We start from the raw sequence: 17,500 nt of genomic DNA, 5'->3' as shown, positions 1-17,500 counted from the left end.
CTGCTTGGTGGGGGCGGGGATTGAAATTTTTCAAAAAATTTTTTTTCAGAATCGGAATCTCCATAGCCTAAAACGTGGGATTCCGTAAAAAAAAATTAATAAACAAGGGGGGGAAAGGTTCAGATTACATATAGTCCATCTCTACCTTTTTTTTTTCCTCGTTTTGTGTTGAAAATTCTTATCAGAGTGAGGCGTATAGTGAGAAGATACATATATTTCATATGATTTTTTTCATATTATTAATTAATAAAAGATGCCTTTTTGTTTTTATTTTCTCTTTTAATCAATTTTTTTTTTTTTTTGTATTTTTGGTTCCCTGTGCCCTGAGTTCAATTCCTACCATGGTCAGCTTTACATTCCATCTTTTTGGGATTGATTAATTAAAAATACAAGTCTCAGAGCAGTGGATTAGCTAAACTGTTAGACTCTGACAAGCTCACGCTCATGAGGTAGTGAGTTCAATTCTCGGACTTGGCTGTGTGTTGTGTTCTTGAGCAAGACACTTTATTTCACGTTTCTCCAGTTCACACTCAGCTGTAGAAATGAGTTGTGACGTATTTTACATGCCACCTGCACAGGAGCCAGTCCAGCGGCACTGGAAATGATCTCGCTCGAATGTCTTTACATGTGCCACGAAGACGAGGCTGGGCACAGGTGCCATCACGATTTCGCTTTCGCTTGCCCCAACAGGTCTTCGCAAGCCAACAAAATCCTAAATGGTCTTCCAAGGGCCAATTAGACCTCGGTTTCGAATCACTGCTCTGATACATATATCTATAAAGTCTCTATCGTGTTATATACATCCCACTGTAATGGTCACTCTTTTGGCCAGCGTTAGATTCCCTTTTCAAGTACATGCTGGCTGACCCCTAACATTGTATTTCTATCATTTCAGTCAATGAAGAGAACATCCCAAATATATCTCAGTCGGAGAAATGCCTTGTCGAACATGTCCTGTGTACGAAACCGCTCAACTCCAGGTATTGAGTCCTTCGCTTGCTCTGTTTGATTAAGGCTACGGTCTTATTTGTTCAGCTATTTCTTTGTGGGTTTGGGTGTGTGAGTGTGCATACATGTTTGTGGGGTGGGGGTATGTATGTATATATATATGTGTGTGTGTGTGTATGTGTGTTTATATCTGTCACTTTCATTGCCAACTAATATGGAACTCACTCTCATATTTAAGTTTGTATATATTTGTATCTGTCTCTTTTTCTTTCTTTCCAGCCCACAGTTTCCGGTCCTCGGCCTTGGAACTACCACCAACCATCTTCTTGGTAAAACAATCATTGTGCTCACCAGTGAGCTGGAGTTTCTCACCATACCACTCAAGTAAGTGGGATCTATTTTAAAACGGGGGCCACATTTTTCATTAATGTTTTACGTAGTGTTTTTGGTACGGAAAGACTTTCAAACTTCGTATACTTATCTATTTTGTGTTATAGAACAGAAAAATATTTTTGTATTCGAATTTATTTCATGTAAAAAATTGTCTTATTTCGATAATTTCAACCAATCACTGACAAGTATTCAGTTGTTTACATTTACTCCTTTGGCTGATTAAGCCATAGCTTCGTTTTATTTGCTTTTTTCTTTTTAAATTTGCTGTTTTACCCTAACCCTAACCCTATCACCGATAGAATTGTTTCAGAATCGTTTGTTTATGTAGTCGGCACTTAATGTATATCGGCTGAATGGACGTCAGTGATTGGTTGAAATTACAGAAATACGACAACTTTAACATGGAATAACTTAGGGATTTCTTTTTTTTTTAAGAAGACTAAGAGAAAAAGATGTTTTATATGACACATTCTACCAGTGTTCCAAGTTTCAAAGTGTTTCGTTAATGAAAAATGTGGCCCCCGTTTTAAAAAAGATCCAGTAAGTGTACACACACACACACACACATTTCTCAAGTAATTACATATAGACAAATATGCATAAACTCACACATTTTTGCATTGTTCTATTTGTTTCATCCATTCATCCATGTTCTCTATTCACTCCTCCTGCAAGTGTCATTGGATTAGAGTCGTCAGGCACCGCTTCCATAGGGTCCTATCAGAAGAAACTGTTACAGCTTCCGGCTGAGTTCCCAAATGTGACCAACTGAGACTGTGGATATTTGTCTCGGTGGTCTTGTGGGTAAAGGCATATGTAGATACCAATAACATCCTGGGCAGGGTTCAATATCACCCAGGGCTTGCACTAAGGGGTCTTGCGGAAATTTTTTGATCGTTGCCAGTGCCCCTGGACTGGCTTGTGTGGGTGGCACATAAAAGACACCATTTCGAGCGTGGCCGTTGCCAGTACCGCCTGACTGGCCTTCATGCGGGTGACACGTAAAAGCACCTACTACACTCTCGGAGTGGTTGGCGTTAGGAAGGGCATCCAGCTATAGAAACTCTGCCAAATTTAGATTGGAGCCTGGTGTAGCCATCCAGTTTCACCAATCCTCAGTCAAATCGTCCAACCCATGCTAGCATGGAAAGCGGACGTTAAACGATGATGATGATGATGATCTCATTCTTGGTCTACCCCTAATTCTCCTACCAGTCGTTTTTTTTTCTCTCTCTTGCTTTCTGTCCCCCCTCTCTCTCTCCATTGCCACAGCCAGTCTCCCATCACAATTTAACAGCTGTTCCATCCCTCCATCTCTGGCACCAGCTTCAATGGAAGTTACCAACTTCATACACATACAGACGCACGCACACACATGCATACTGACGCAGTAACACACACGCACACACAAGTATACTGACAAGGCGGCACGCGCACACACATACACACACACATACAACCCAGATGCAAACATGTAGAGATAAAGAGACATGAAAGAGAAAGGAGAGAGTGGTAGAGAAGGGGAGGGGGAAGAGAGAGAGAAAGGAGAACAGGAGCCCTATATTAAGGGCTCACCTGATGATAGTATCAGGGCCCACAGTAACCTTGTCCCCTGCCCTTCTGGGGACAGAAATCAAAGAGAAAAAGATCAGAGACAACACGGGGCAAGGGGGTAGAGGTGTTGATATCACTGTTACCCCTCTTTACCATTATAATCTCAAGGTCCCTCCCTCCTCCCCTTATGTAAGGTACCCCCACCCCGCCATCTCCCTAGTCCATTTCAGCAGCAGCAGTGGTTGGTAAAAGGGGAGTGGGGCTGATTGGTAAAAAGGCGCCAAAATTAACACCAGACACCAGTACCAGCGGGGGGGGGGGGGGGGGCAGGGTTTAGTACACCAACCTCCACAACCATCAACATACCTCCCCTCCCCTCCTCAGCTAGCTCCTGATTTCTAGGGACCACAATGACCAACTCCCTGGTCCAGCACCCACCCCACCCCACCCCATTGCTATCACTAGTGCCGTGTTGCACCAACCTCCGCCATCACCACCACCGACTCCATACTGCATCACCTCAGCATCCCCACTTGCCATCATCGTCATCATCATCATCAGAATTGCTATCACTATCAGTAGTACCAACATCATTGCCATGACCACCATCACCACCTCCACCGCCGCCACCACCACCTCCACCACCATCACCATCACCACCTCCACCACTCCACCACCACCATCACCATCACTCCACCAATATCACCACCATCACCTCCTTCACCACCACCATTACCATCATTCCACCACCTCCACCACCATCACCACTGCCACCTCACTTGTCTGTAGGTAAACCCCTCAGTTAGAGACAAACTCTGTGGAAGCAGGTCATGCATGAGATTGAAGGAAATGAAGGAAGAAGAAGAAGGAAGAAGAAGCAGCAGCTCCCATCTTGAGGAAGTGAGGAGGATGAGTGGGGCGGGGGAAGGGGGTAGATGAGAAAGAGAGAGAGGGAGAGATGAAAGATGGGGGGGTGTTGGGGGTGTTGACTGAACACCATGTGACATGTGTGTAGAACATATGCTGTAGGGATTGGGGTCTGCAGGAGGGACTGGCGGTGGTGGTGGTGGTGGTCATGGTGTTGTGATCTCTTGTTTTTTCAACAGACCCTCTATACTTAAGCCACTTTTCTCTCTTTCCCGCTCTGTCTCTCTCTCTCTCTCTCTCTCTCTCTCTCTCTCTTCCTCCAGACTGTTGATGGGAGAGAGAGAGAGAGAAAGTGAATCTTTCCTACACCTCTTCTTCCCCACCACACACACACACCTCCCCCTATAATAGCACCATCATCATCTCCAAGAACAGCATCAGCAACAGTCCCGTTTAACTACTTATCTTATAAGAAGAATGAAATAGTAGAGAAAGAGAAAGAGAGAGAGAGAGTGAGAAGGAGGTTTGGAGAATTAAGGGGGGTAGACAGAGAGAGACAAGGAGAGGGGGGAGCAAAGTAGTGTTAAAGAGAGAGAGAGAGTTATAAGTGTTGGTGACAGTGAGAGAGTTTGGGGGTGTTAGATAGAGAAGTTGAGAGGTTTAGAGACTTAAGGGTATTAGACAGACAGAGAGAGAGAGAGAGAGAGTTAGGGGTGTTGGTGACAGAAAGAGAAAGAGTCAGAGGTGTTAGAGAGCGGTGCCAAGAGAGAGAGAGAGAGATGTGAAGGATTATTTTTATCTGAGGTTTTAGACTCTCCAATATAGATTTATTATCTTGGGAAATATAAACAGATTTAAGAGGTTCTTCAGCTGTTTGTTGCATCTGTTCGTCTGTTTCTGTTCTACAGGGAATATATACATTACATACATACGCATATATATATATATATATATATATAATTTAAATTATATACAATAATGCCTCACGCTTAGAGGGACTCCATAAGTCAAAACTACCAAAAAGTTGCATTCCCTCGCAATTGGTAAGAATGTGCTTATTTTCGTAGTTTTGACCTATGGAGTTCCTCTAAGCATGAGGCATTATTGTATAGTAATGCCGTTATATAAATCAAATTATATATATTTATGGAAAAAAATGATGGCTTTTTTCCTTATGAGGTTTTTTTCACGCTAACTACTTGATAAATTCTTATAAAGTCTTTATCCTAATATCATATATATATATATATATATATATATATATATATATATATATATATATATATATCTATGTGTGGAACTTATTTAAAAGTTCTTATACATTTATAAACAAAATTAAGGGATCAGCAAACAGGTTGCTTCACCACATACCAAAGTTCAGAAATAGCAGCTAAAAATGATGAAACTCCTTTTATCCTTCTAAACCAGAAACATGTCTATGATTAACTATGGCTAGTTTAGTTCGTTATTTTTCTTCTTGTTTTGCCTGTGTGAGTTGCGGGTAACTGCCATCTGTTGGAGTTTCAGCATTTTTAGCTGCTATTTCTGAACTTCGGTATGTGGTGAAGCATCCTGTTTGCTGATCCCTTAATTTAGTATATATATATATATATATATATATATATATATAATCATAAATATACAGGGATTAGCAGAAGCCTGCTTCACCAACATACTGAGAATTCAGAAATAGCAGTCAAAGAACTACTGATTCCAAACTACAAATTTTTTCTCTAACGGATGGCGATATTTATGGCACAAACAGAACAAGAAACAGAAGAGAAGAGCAAAAACAAACCTGCCTTTAGTTAATTGGGTACGACGTTTCACGGTTAAGGGTATGAGGTTACCCTATTCCGATCTTCAGCCTCAATATTCGAATAAATTTGGAAGTGTCTAATAACTCATGTGAATTTTGACCATGCGACATCAAGACCACGTGAGGCAGGCACTAAGAAATTTATCGGCTAGTGAGTTCAAAACACCTCACTCCAATCAGTAGTTCTTTGACTGCTATTTCTGAATTCTCAGTATGTTGGAGAAGCAAGTCATGCTAATCCCTGTATATTTATGATTATAAATGGTTTTACCGATAAAGATTTTTTTCATACTGAGCTACTCGGCAAAATTGTTAATTATTAATTTTATTACTAATTGACAATTCCCTGCCCTATATATCTATATATATATATATATATATATATATATATATATATATATATATATAATAATTTTTCCAGAGGATGTAGCAACCGTTACCAATATAGCATAAGAACTTACCTTAGGGGATCATTAACTAGATTCCTTAAGGGTCGTTCTCACAGTTTATATTTATATTATAAGGTTTTTAAACTTTTAAATTTTCATATTCAAAAGAGACAGAGACTTCAAATTCGATATATTGATTTATTCACCACTCTATGTTAACATTTCTGTGCCAAACTTATCCAGTGACTTTTGAATATGAAAATTTAAAAGTTAAAAACCTTATAATATATATCCGCCTGACTGGCTCCCGTAGGATTTTCGAGTGAGATCGTTGCCAGTGCCCCTGGACTGGCTTGTGCGGGTGGCACATAAAAGACACCATTTCGAGCGTGGCCATTTTCGTGCGGGTGACACGTAAAAGCACCCACTACACTCTCTGAGTGGTTGGCATTAGGAAGGGCATCCAGCTGTAGAAACTCTGCCAAATTAGACTGGAGCCTGGTGTTGCCATCCGGTTTCACCAGTCCTCAGTCAAATAGTCCAACCCATGCTAGCATGGAAAGCGGACGTTAAACGATGATGATGATGATGATGATGATGATATATATATATATAAGGGTTTTAACTTTTAAATTTTCATATTCAAAAGAGTGGTGAATAAATCGATATATCGAGTTTGAAGTCTCTGTCTCTTTTGAATATGAAAATTTAAAAGTTAAAAACCTTATAATATATATATATATATATATATATATATGGTGGTTGTCTACTCCTTAAACAGAGTTTGACCACCTCCTGCACCTACACCTTAGCCCTTTCATGGCGTCTGATGTGGCTTTTTAAACCAGACAGTGTTTTGAAAAAACACCCACACAGATTGCACCTCTGATTTGCACTACCAATACCTGCAAGTAAGTTCTGCTCATTGTGGATCCTAACATGTCTTTTAAGACCCCCATTGGATTTGCAAACCCTCTGGCACACACCACATTCAAACGTGTGCACAGACATATAATCAGAATAGCTGGGTGAGGTTTGTTTTCCATGGGTTTGCAGGTGAGATTTGAGGCCAGCCAAGGACAGACATGGTCTGTCACAGACTGTGCACACAAAAAGGTCCTTGTCATTCACCTTCTCAGTCTTCACCTTTTTCCTTAAATGTCTCTTGAGCCCTGCTTGCATCATCCTGGCCTCTTCAAATGCTTTCACTCCACTCCACACCCTTGTTATTCTGAATGTTTTTGTGATTCGGTCCACTAGTTTGCCTAACAAATACAATAGTTGTGAGATAGGCCCATTATTGTTATTCTCCTGAATTGTTTTGTGAGTCTGTCCCTTAGTTACTCTTGAGCTGTATATGCAGTTATTTATGTTTTTGCTCAGGAGCCCACAAGGGATCTGGTGTGAGGGGGTTAGGACCCCAGAACTCCTGAAGCAGGGTGCCACGACCAGATGCAGTTCAAAGCCATACCCAAGACATCCACCTACACACACCCCCTATACCCCTGTCTAAAAGTACCCCCTATACTGCCACACACATACTTCAATGTCAACAACTCATTTCTTACAGTGAACGCTACAAACTGCCACTCATTCTCAGCTGTTCCACCCAGAATTCTTCCGATGCCTTTGGATCCCCACTCAAGGAACTGTCCAAAGAACCCTTTGATCATCAATTGGCCAAAATATTACAGAGGACAGCAAGTACCCCACTCTTAAAGTAAGCCCCTTTTTTACCTTATTTTCTGAGGTTTTGTTGGGGTTTTTTCTTGTTTATAAAATTGAACTCATGTGTGTATATGTGCATATGTGTATAAATATACATGTGTATATTTAACATTAAAGGCATGAAATTGTAATGATCTTTTGGGCATTGACCGATGAGGAATAAGCTACAAATGTTCTGTTTATGCTTCTGTAGTATTTCCATTCGTTGTTTTTGAAATATATATACCGGAGTAAGCACATAAATGTGAAGCAATGTGTCCCCACAACATCGCTTGACAACCGATGCTGGTGTGTTTACGCCCCCGTAACTTAGTGGTTCGGCAAAAAAGAGACCGATAGAATAAGTACTGGGCTTCCAAAGAATAAGTCCTGGTGTTGATTTGCTCGACTAAAAGGCGGTGCTCCAGCATGGCTGCAGTCAAAAGACTGAAACAAGTAAAAGAGTGAAAGAGTATATATATATATCAAAATACACAGATGGATGTATACAGACATATATATCTATGTATGTATGATGTAAATATACACCCTTTGCAATGAAGGCAAAGTTATAATGTCCGGCGCTGGTTGGCTTTTCTTTGCAGAAGCGGGAAGAGTGCCGACATTAGCCAGGAGGAATGCTACATGCTGTTGATCCGAAGCACCAAAGTCTTCCGTGAACAATACATCCAGAAGCAGGATCTGGCCATTGAGGAAATCAAACGAAGGTAAGGTACAGCAAGCGCGCATATATGCAGGCAGAAGCCCCCTCACCCCCGCACCCCAGCCAACACTACCATCACCACTACCATCATCACCATCATCACCAACCACCACTGCCATTGCCTCCTCCACTGCTATCGCCACCTTCACCGACACTTCCGTCACCGCCGCCACCATCATCCTCATCACTGCCACCTCTACTGTCACCACCACCACCACCATTTCTGCCGTCACTGCCTCCTCCACCACCACCACCTTCACCAACACCTCCACCACTACCACCATCACTACTCCATCACCACCACCTTCACCAACACCTCCGTCACCACCACCACCAGTGATATATTTTGACTTCACTCTCTCTCTCTCTTGTATTTTTTTAGGATGAATATTTTAACGGCCCAGAAAAGTTACCAAATGTCGGAACTGAAGGAAATGGCTAAGAGTCAGTCGACCCTGAAGGACTTCAGTCAAGCTCTGGCAGAGAAATATGAATTGAGCAAAGAGAAACAGGACAGTCTTCTGAAGAGGTGGGCATGGTATTCTGCATGTGTATTTGTATGTCTATTTGTACACTTGTGGCAGTAAGTATCATCCTCACTAACAATTTAAGGCATGTGGCTTAGTGGTTAGTGTATTCGACTTACAGTCACAAGATCATGAGTTCAATTCCCAGCAGTGTATTATGTCCCCGAGGAAGACATTTTATTTCACGCTGCTCAGTCCACGTGGTTAGCAAAAATGAGCAGTAACTGTGTTTCAAAGGGCCAGCCTTATTACGTTTCGTGTCTTGATGAATCTCTCTGAGAACTACGTTAAGGGTGCATGTGTCTGTGGAGTGCTCAGCCACTTGCAAGTTAATTTCACAAACGGGCTGTTCTATTGATCAGATCAACTGGAACCCACATCCTTGAGCGAGACCCTTTATCTGATGTTGCTCCAGCCCACTCAGCTGGCAACAATGAGTTGTCCCTGTAATGAAAATGGACCGGTGAAATGCCACTAAGCACTGTTTCAGCAGGGTTAATACAACTGGGGCCCAAAACAAGTTGCTCATACTTCTTCTTCTTTCTTGTTTTTCTCCAGATTATCTGTGTTGGTCCGTAAGATCCAGAGCCATCTTCCCATTCTGTCTGATGCTGAGAGAGATATGAGGAAGGAACTGAAGAATATGGAAGTGGAACTGGAATCGCTTCGCAAAGAATTAAACAAAGTCAGTTTTTTTTTTTTTTTTTTTTTTTTTTGTTCTTACCTTTTTTTTGCTTTTTCGTAGATGTGATTATTTCAGAGGACTGAGGACTTACTTGATGGGGATGCTGGGGCTGGGGGAATCAGTGGAATGGAGTGCAGTGGTATGGGCGTGTGTTGAGGAAGGATGAGGAGCATGTTCTGAAGAGGGTACCAAGGAAAATGTGGGGGAGGGAGACAGGTGGAGGAGGGGATCGGAAGGGTTGGCTTGAGAAGGAGGGACGCACAAAACCGGACAAGATGGTGTGAGGGCAGTTGCTATGGCATTGAAATAGATCCAGATTTAAAATGATGATGTAAACATGATTATTTAACTGGAAATGCTGCTGCTTATAGTAAGAGAGAGAGAGTAATTATTATGAGGCAAGAGACGATGATGATGATGATCAGAGAGAGAGAGAGAGAGAGAGAGAGAGAAGGTTTATATTTTCCCTTATTTGAGAGATTGTTTTTAATCAAAACTTGTTAGTTACTATGATGACAACACTACCTATCTATCTTTCATAAACTCACACACACTCTCTCTCTCTCATTGTATTTCTCTCAACAAAGACTTTTCTCCTCCCTTTCTTCCCTCTTTGTGCATATATGTTGCGACGGACAAACAAATGGAGAACAGCTTGTCTTTTATAATGTAAGATTCAACAAAATTTCTTAGTATTTACAAATCAAAATTGTTGAGATTTTTCTTTATAATTCTTTAAAACAATAGTAACTTCTGCACGTTTCTGTCTTAGCCCGCCATCTGGCCAGATCCTGTCAAACCGTCCAACCCATGCCAGCATGGAAAATGGGCATTCTATGATGGTGATGAACGAGACTAAATAAGCATTGCTTTTGACAGATGAATCAGACTGCTAAAGGGTTAATAATGGTTACCTGACACTTGTCTTACTCTTCCAAACTCCTTCTCTGTTTTTTTTTCTCGCTCTCTCTTTCTTTCTCTCCCTTCACTCACATTCATTATTTTCTCCATCAGACAAAGAAAAAGAAGGAATACCAAGAACATCAACTGTCCCTCAGCAAATCTGCTTGCCCTAATACAGTACTCAGCAGCCAAAACTTGGTACAGATTAAGGATATCCTGAAGGACCAGTAAGTTCTGTTTTTTTTCCTATTTGTTGGGACCGGGTTGGGTTAAATGTACACTAGTCTTAAATTGAACATCTCAATGCTATATTTTTTAGGGCCAACTGTATCTCCAGTACTGCCCAATTTCAGCTTCTTATTAACAAGTCCCTTAACATCTGGGGGTTGCTTACATCTTGGAATGAATAAATGCATACACACACACACCTTAATGTTTAGGTTTTGTCATCTCGTTCTTTTTATAGAATTTTACTGCATCCCATAGGTTGGGAAATGAAATGATTTTTCTTTTGTCTTTTCCAGAAATGATGACATCAATTCTTTGATGAAGTCTGTGAAAGACTTGAAACTGGAGACCCTGAGCTGAGTTAATGCATGTTAGTGTGTCGAGAAGAGGGGGAAAGCGCCACCTCATCTACAAAGACTCTATATTTCTCTCCAACGATTCATCACAAACAAAAATGAAATATTTTTCCAATAAAAGTTTTCCATGTTTTTCAAAATAACTCTATTCCTTGCCTTAGTATTTTACACAAATATTGTTCTTTTTTTATGTTTTTTTTTTTATGACAAAACAAAAAAAATAGAAGTCAAATGTGAAGATGTTCTTCTGCAGGCTTGAGTCATTGGACTACAGCCATCCTCAAGTGCAGTGTCTGGTGATACTACTACTACTACTACTACTACTACTACTACTACTACTACTACTACTGCTGCTATGTCCTCCTCCTCCTCCTCATCATCATCATCCGTTTTCCATGCTGGCATGGGATGGACGGTTTGACTGAGGTCTGGAGAGCCAGAAGGCTGCACCAGGCTCCAGTCTGATCTGGCAATGTTTCTACAGCTGGATGCCCTTCCTAATGCCAACCACTCTGAGAGTGTAGTGGGTGCTTTTTACGTGCCACTGGCACAGGAGCCAGTTAGGCTCTTCTACTATGGCCTCGGGCTGACCAGAGCCTTGTGAGTGGATTTGGTAGACGGAAACTGAAAGAAGCCCATCGTATATGTGTATATATATATATATATATATGTGTGTGTATATATGTTTGTGTGTCTGTGTTTGTCCCCCCCCCCCCCCCAACATCGTTTGACAACCGATGCTGGTGTGTTTACGTCCCTGTAACTTAGCAGTTCGGCAAAAGAGACCGATAGAATAAGTACTAGGCTTACAAAGAATAAGTGCTGGGGTCAATTTGCTCGACTAAAGGTGGTGCTGCAGCATGGCTGCAGTCAAATGACTGAAACCAGTAAAAGACTATATATATGTATATATATATATATATATATATATATATATATATATATATGTGTGTGTGTGTGTGTTCAATGTATTCAAATACAAACAAACACACATATATAGGCCACATACATATATAGATACACATGGATGTGTGTATGTGATCGAAATATTTGCAACCAGAATTAAACAACCGTGTTTTTTTTGATGGTTGTGTTTGATCCTGACGTGGGATGTTTGCTTTTGCTCAACCTTGGAATAAGGCGGAAAAAAATATTCTTTCTTCTTAACCCCGACACCAACCTTAACCAAAAGTGCAGCTGTGACACCAAACTTTAGCCCCAAATCACCTAACCCACAAACCTCGACTCTAAATCTTCTCTCAGACCCTGTCTAACCTTGATTGAAATGCATGAGAGACATGAAGGAGAGGGAGGAGAAGGGGTTGAGAGAGAGAGAGAGAGGGAATAAGCAATTCTGATTGGTTAATGCCTCGTCACCTCCCAAATCTTCTGACCTTTCACATTTGTAAGTAAAAGGAAAACAGAAATGTATTGGAATCGAGGATTAGTAATAATATATTTAACAATGAGATGTTTCTAGAAAATTCTTGAAGTATAAGTATATATATATATATATATATGTTGTTTCTATACCTTTGTTTGCTTCTCCCGCTCTCTCTCTCTCTCTCTCTCTCTCGCTTACTCTTTCTCTGTGTGTTTGTGTATAAAGATATGCATGTATGTGTATGTATATATATATATATATATATATATATATATATATATATAAAGATATGTATGTGTGTGTGTATATGTCTGTGTATGTGCTTGTGCCTCTCTCCCAAAGAGAGAGAGAGGATATATATACACACATACATATCTTTATATATATAAAGATATGTATGTGTGTGTATATATATATATATATATATATATATATATATATAAAGATATGTGAGTGTTTATATATATATATATATATATATATATATACATACATACACACATATACATGTGTGTGTTCTGTCTGTTTGTCTTTTATTTTTCATGTCTGTCTTACTTTCTACATTTCAATTGTTTAATTCTCTCTTTTGGTTTTCCATGCACAAGTAAAATAAACCTTTTTTTTTTTATTCTTTCTTCTTCATGATTTAGTTTATGGAATAGCAACCCTGACCCCCCCCCCCCCTCTGCAGCAGACCCCCCACACTCTCAATTGCTCCGAGGTTATTGTTCAACTCCCTGGGTCAGCCTGATCCAACAAACTAATAAAAAAAACGTTTCCATGCTATCTCGATCCTGTCCTACATTCAGACAATATTTCTAAGACAACATTATATTGTACTGTGTCAAAAGTTTTACAATATTTTGGTAATTTATTTGAGTTATTTGTCAAAATGCAACAGAAGCAACTTAGCTACCATTCCATCAATATATATATATATATATATGTGTGTATATCTATATACATATGCCTTAATTCTTCGAAACGCCGGTGTTTCAATGGTGGCAGCTGATGAAGGAGATGTTTCTATGTGGCTTGCTTGTTTGTTGTACCTTGTTTATCATTTTGTCCATGTTCTTTTGCCACGTCATGTACCCATGTGTACATGTGGATGAAGGTATATACACACATGTACATATATATGCATATACTCATATATTGTTTATATATATATATATATATATATATATAATCCTAATAAGTAGGAAGGTAGATAAAACACAAACCCCTTCAGGTAGATGGCCCTGCTCAGTATGTAGAAAAGGAGTAGGTAGTAACTCTATAAGATGTACCCGGTGCAAGCTATGGACACATAAGAGGTGCAGCAATATCAAAGGCAGGTTAACTAGGAAGTTAGATTTTGTATGTGGCAGATATTCAGGTGCAATAAAGACTGTAAACAAACAGGAAACAACTTCTATCTCATTCCAGGGTGAAAAACTAGAGGTAGTCGAGAGCTTCCGCCATCTGGGTGACCAAGTTAGTAGTGGGGGTGGGTGCGCTGAAAGTGTAGCTGCTAGAATAAGAATAGCCTGGGCAAAGTTTAGAGAGCTCTTACCTCTGCTGGCGACAAAGGGACTCTCACTCAGAGTAAAAGGCAGACTGTATGACGCATGTGTCTGAACAGCCATGCTACATGGCGGTGAAACGTGGGCTGTGACTGCTGAGGACATGCGTAAGCTCACAAGGAATGAAGCCAGTATGCTCCATTGGATGTGTAATGTCAATGTGAATACCCGTCAGAGTGTAAGTATCTTGAGAGAAAAGCTGAACATTAGAAGCATCAGTTGTGGTGTGCAAGAGAGACGATTGCGCTAGTATGGACATGTGGTGAGAATGGATGAGGATAGCTGCGTGAAAAAGTGCCACACCCTAACAGTTGAGGGAACCCGTGGAAGAGGTAGGCCCAGGAAGACCTGGGCTGAGGTGGTGAGGCAAGACCTTCGTACACTGGGCCTCACCGAGGCGATGACTACTGACTGAGACCTTTGGAAATGTGCTGTGCGTGAGAAGACCCGGCAAGCCAAGTGAGATCGTTGCCAGTGCCCCTGGACTGACTCTTGTGCGGGTGGCACATAAGATGCACCATTTTGAGCCTGGCCGTTGCCAGTACCGCCTGACTGGCCTTCGTAGGATTTTCGATCGAGATCGTTACCAGTGCCCCTGGACTGGCTCTTGTGCGGGTGGCACATAAAAGACACCATTTCGAGCGTGGCCGTTGCCAGTATCGCCTGACTGGCCTTCGTGCGGGTGACACGTAAAAGCACCTACTACACTCTCTGAGTGGTTGGCGTTAGGAAGGGCATCCAGCTGTAGAAACTGTGCCAAATTTAGATTGGAGCCTGGTGTTGCCATCCGGTTTCGCCAGTCCTCAGTCAAATCGTCCAACCCATGCTAGCATGGAAAGCGGACGTTAAACGATGATGATGATGATATATATACATGGAGCACTCTATTGGTTATGACATCGAGGGTCCCAGTTGATCCGATCAACGGAACAGCCTGCTCATGAAATCAACATGCAAGTGGCTGAGCACTCCACAGACACGTGTACCGTTAATGTAGTTCTCAAGGAGATTCATCGTGACACAGAGTGTGACAAGGCTGGCCCTTGGGAATTACAGGTACTACTCATTTTTGCCAGCTGAGTGGAATGGAGCAATGTGAAGTAAAATGTCTTGCACAATGTGTTGCTGGGAATTGAACTCACGACCTTACAATCATGAGCCAAATGCCCTTACCACTAAGCCACATGCGTTCACACATACATACATATGTGTGTGTGTATACACATATATATATATATGCATATATATATATATACATATATTTATATATATATATGTATGTGTGTGTGTGTTTATACATATATGTATGTATATATATATATATATATTTATATATATATACATACATGTATATATATGCATATCTATATATATACATATATATACATACATATATATACATACATATATATATACATACATACATATATATGTACATACATACATACATATATATACATGTTCATACATACATGTATGTATATATATATATATATATATATATATATATATATATATACATATATATATGCATGATGTATGTATGTATGTATTCACATGTGACACTCTACATAATATTTGTTCTGTATTATTTCTCCTTTGTCCTCTCTAAACCCAAATCTCCAATTACAAGAGGAAGCATGCTGCTAACAAAATCGGACAAAACAAGGTGAGTTTTTGATATTCTGTTGAGAGAAACATTTCATTGCATAACACCACTCGCGTTCACTGTCATTCGCTGAGTTTCATTGCAAGAATTTGGCAATGCCAAGTAAAAACAGTTACATGGATCTAAAGAACAACGGTAAGTGATTTTACTTGATTTAATAATATGGCTAGATCATTTCTATAATAATAATAATAATAATAATTATCATTATTGTTATTATTATTATTTTATGTTTGACTTTTGTTTTGCATTTGTACAAGTTGGATCCAAGTCTCAACCAGAGACCTCAAGAGACAACAAGTTAGAAGTTCATATAGGTGTTATGCCTTGGGTACCATATATTTGGATTTGTACATAGTGTTGTACAAATCCAAATATATGGTACCCTAGGCACCCTTATTATTATTATTATAATTATTATGTTGTTTTTTTTCTTCTTTCTTCAAATTTTCTTCCATTTCTCGTCGAATGTTTTCCGTACACCTAGGGCAGAGAAACTCATTGTATGCATTCCCAGTTTACACACGCAAATTCACAGGTAAAGTACGTTCTGAGTTCAAATTTTGTTACCTCCCCGCAAACTTAAGGCCTTGTTTCTACCTTCAGTAGAAAAGATTATCATTATTGGTGTTGTTGTTGTTGTTCTTCTTCTTCTTCTTATCATTATTATTATTATATTTTAAAAAAAGGATTGACGTAACTCTTCACGAAGGTAAATAGTCAAGACGAAGAGTGCGATTTTAGTCATTCTATCAACGAATGGACGCTGGTTACTCTCGTTCATAGCTTACGTGTTTGGTTTCTGAAATTTTGAATTTTCAATCACCTTTTGGTTTGAACTTGAGAAAGACAGACGTTCTGTCGAAATATTGTTCAAAGAATAAAACATCTAAAATCGCACTCTCCGTCTTGACTATTATTATTATTATTATTTTCATCATTATTATTATTATTATTATTATTATTATTACCATTATTATTATTGAGTGAGAGAGCAGTGTGGGCCGTCATAGTGACCCTGGGGTACAAATATATGAAGCCCAATGTACCCATCATGATTACTTGTCTGATAAGAGTACACCAGCCACATGCATCACAACCACATGTGTGTGTGACATGGTGATCTTGTATTAAGATAAACAGTGCATGGCCTTGCATGTGGGGCCCAGTTAGAATTTTCTTCAGATAGAGAAGCTCATCCCCCCTCAAAAGGTCTCTGAATAAGGGTTGTTTAAGGATGTTGATCAAAACACCCTTGTTTCCAAAGGTGAATTATTCAAACCCCAAAGAATTCCTCTCAACACATGGCTAACAAACAAACGCTGATTGTTGAGCAGTGAAGGGCAGAACAGATAGAGACAAACACAAAGAAACACATATACATACCATGGGCTTTCACACAGTTTCCATTTGTCTATTTCACTTACTGGACATTGGTTGGTCTGGAGCTGTATTAGAAGACACTAACCCAAGGTGCCATGCAGTGGGACTGAACCTATAACCAATTGGATGCAAAGCAAGCTTCTTAACCACACAGCCATTCCTGCATCTCTTTAGAATTTTTAATTTTTGCCATTAACTCAGGAAGTATCTCACCCCTCTGTTATTATATTTCCATTGAAATACGCTGTCTTTGTTTTAGATAATTCTGAAATTGATGAAGAATTTGATAAACTAACTAATTAGTCGGAAAATCTCTATAGAAAATAAATGCAGTAACCCTGCACATTTTCATCCCACATCTTCCTAGGTCTACCCCTTCCATGAGTTCCCTTCACA

The 17,500-nt window shown here is 39.9% G+C and overlaps 2 protein-coding genes across 4 annotated transcripts in view; both read left to right on the top strand.

The window, feature by feature from the left end:
- Positions 1-11,240, top strand: part of LOC106876354 (nucleoporin 88) — a 70,607-nt gene extending 59,367 nt beyond the window's left edge. For both annotated transcript variants that reach the window (XM_014924854.2, XM_014924853.3), the window contains exons 8-15: positions 896-980; positions 1,228-1,332; positions 7,541-7,690; positions 8,283-8,405; positions 8,784-8,930; positions 9,487-9,613; positions 10,628-10,743; positions 11,041-11,240. In XM_014924854.2, coding sequence (XP_014780340.1) covers positions 896-980; positions 1,228-1,332; positions 7,541-7,690; positions 8,283-8,405; positions 8,784-8,930; positions 9,487-9,613; positions 10,628-10,743; positions 11,041-11,104 — 917 coding nt within the window. In that variant the 3' untranslated portion in view covers positions 11,105-11,240. The remainder of the gene's footprint in view (positions 1-895; positions 981-1,227; positions 1,333-7,540; positions 7,691-8,282; positions 8,406-8,783; positions 8,931-9,486; positions 9,614-10,627; positions 10,744-11,040) is intronic.
- Positions 11,241-15,621: 4,381 nt separating this feature from the next.
- The window catches only part of LOC149130231 (uncharacterized), a 4,617-nt gene continuing 2,738 nt past the window's right edge, over positions 15,622-17,500 (top strand). Inside the window, exon 1 of one of the 2 annotated variants that reach the window (XM_089346343.1) lies at positions 15,622-15,856. In XM_089346343.1, the coding sequence (XP_089202469.1) occupies positions 15,817-15,856 (40 nt within the window). In that variant the 5' untranslated portion in view covers positions 15,622-15,816. The other variant, XM_089346342.1, reaches the window with a different exon arrangement.

The sequence above is a fragment of the Octopus bimaculoides genome, chromosome 30 (genome assembly GCF_046866305.1).
Source record: "Octopus bimaculoides isolate indiv1 chromosome 30, ASM4686630v1, whole genome shotgun sequence".
Lineage (NCBI taxonomy): Eukaryota > Metazoa > Mollusca > Cephalopoda > Octopoda > Octopodidae > Octopus > Octopus bimaculoides.
The sequence above is the reverse complement of the archived record's forward strand: the minus strand, read 5'-3'. Positions and strand labels throughout refer to the sequence as shown.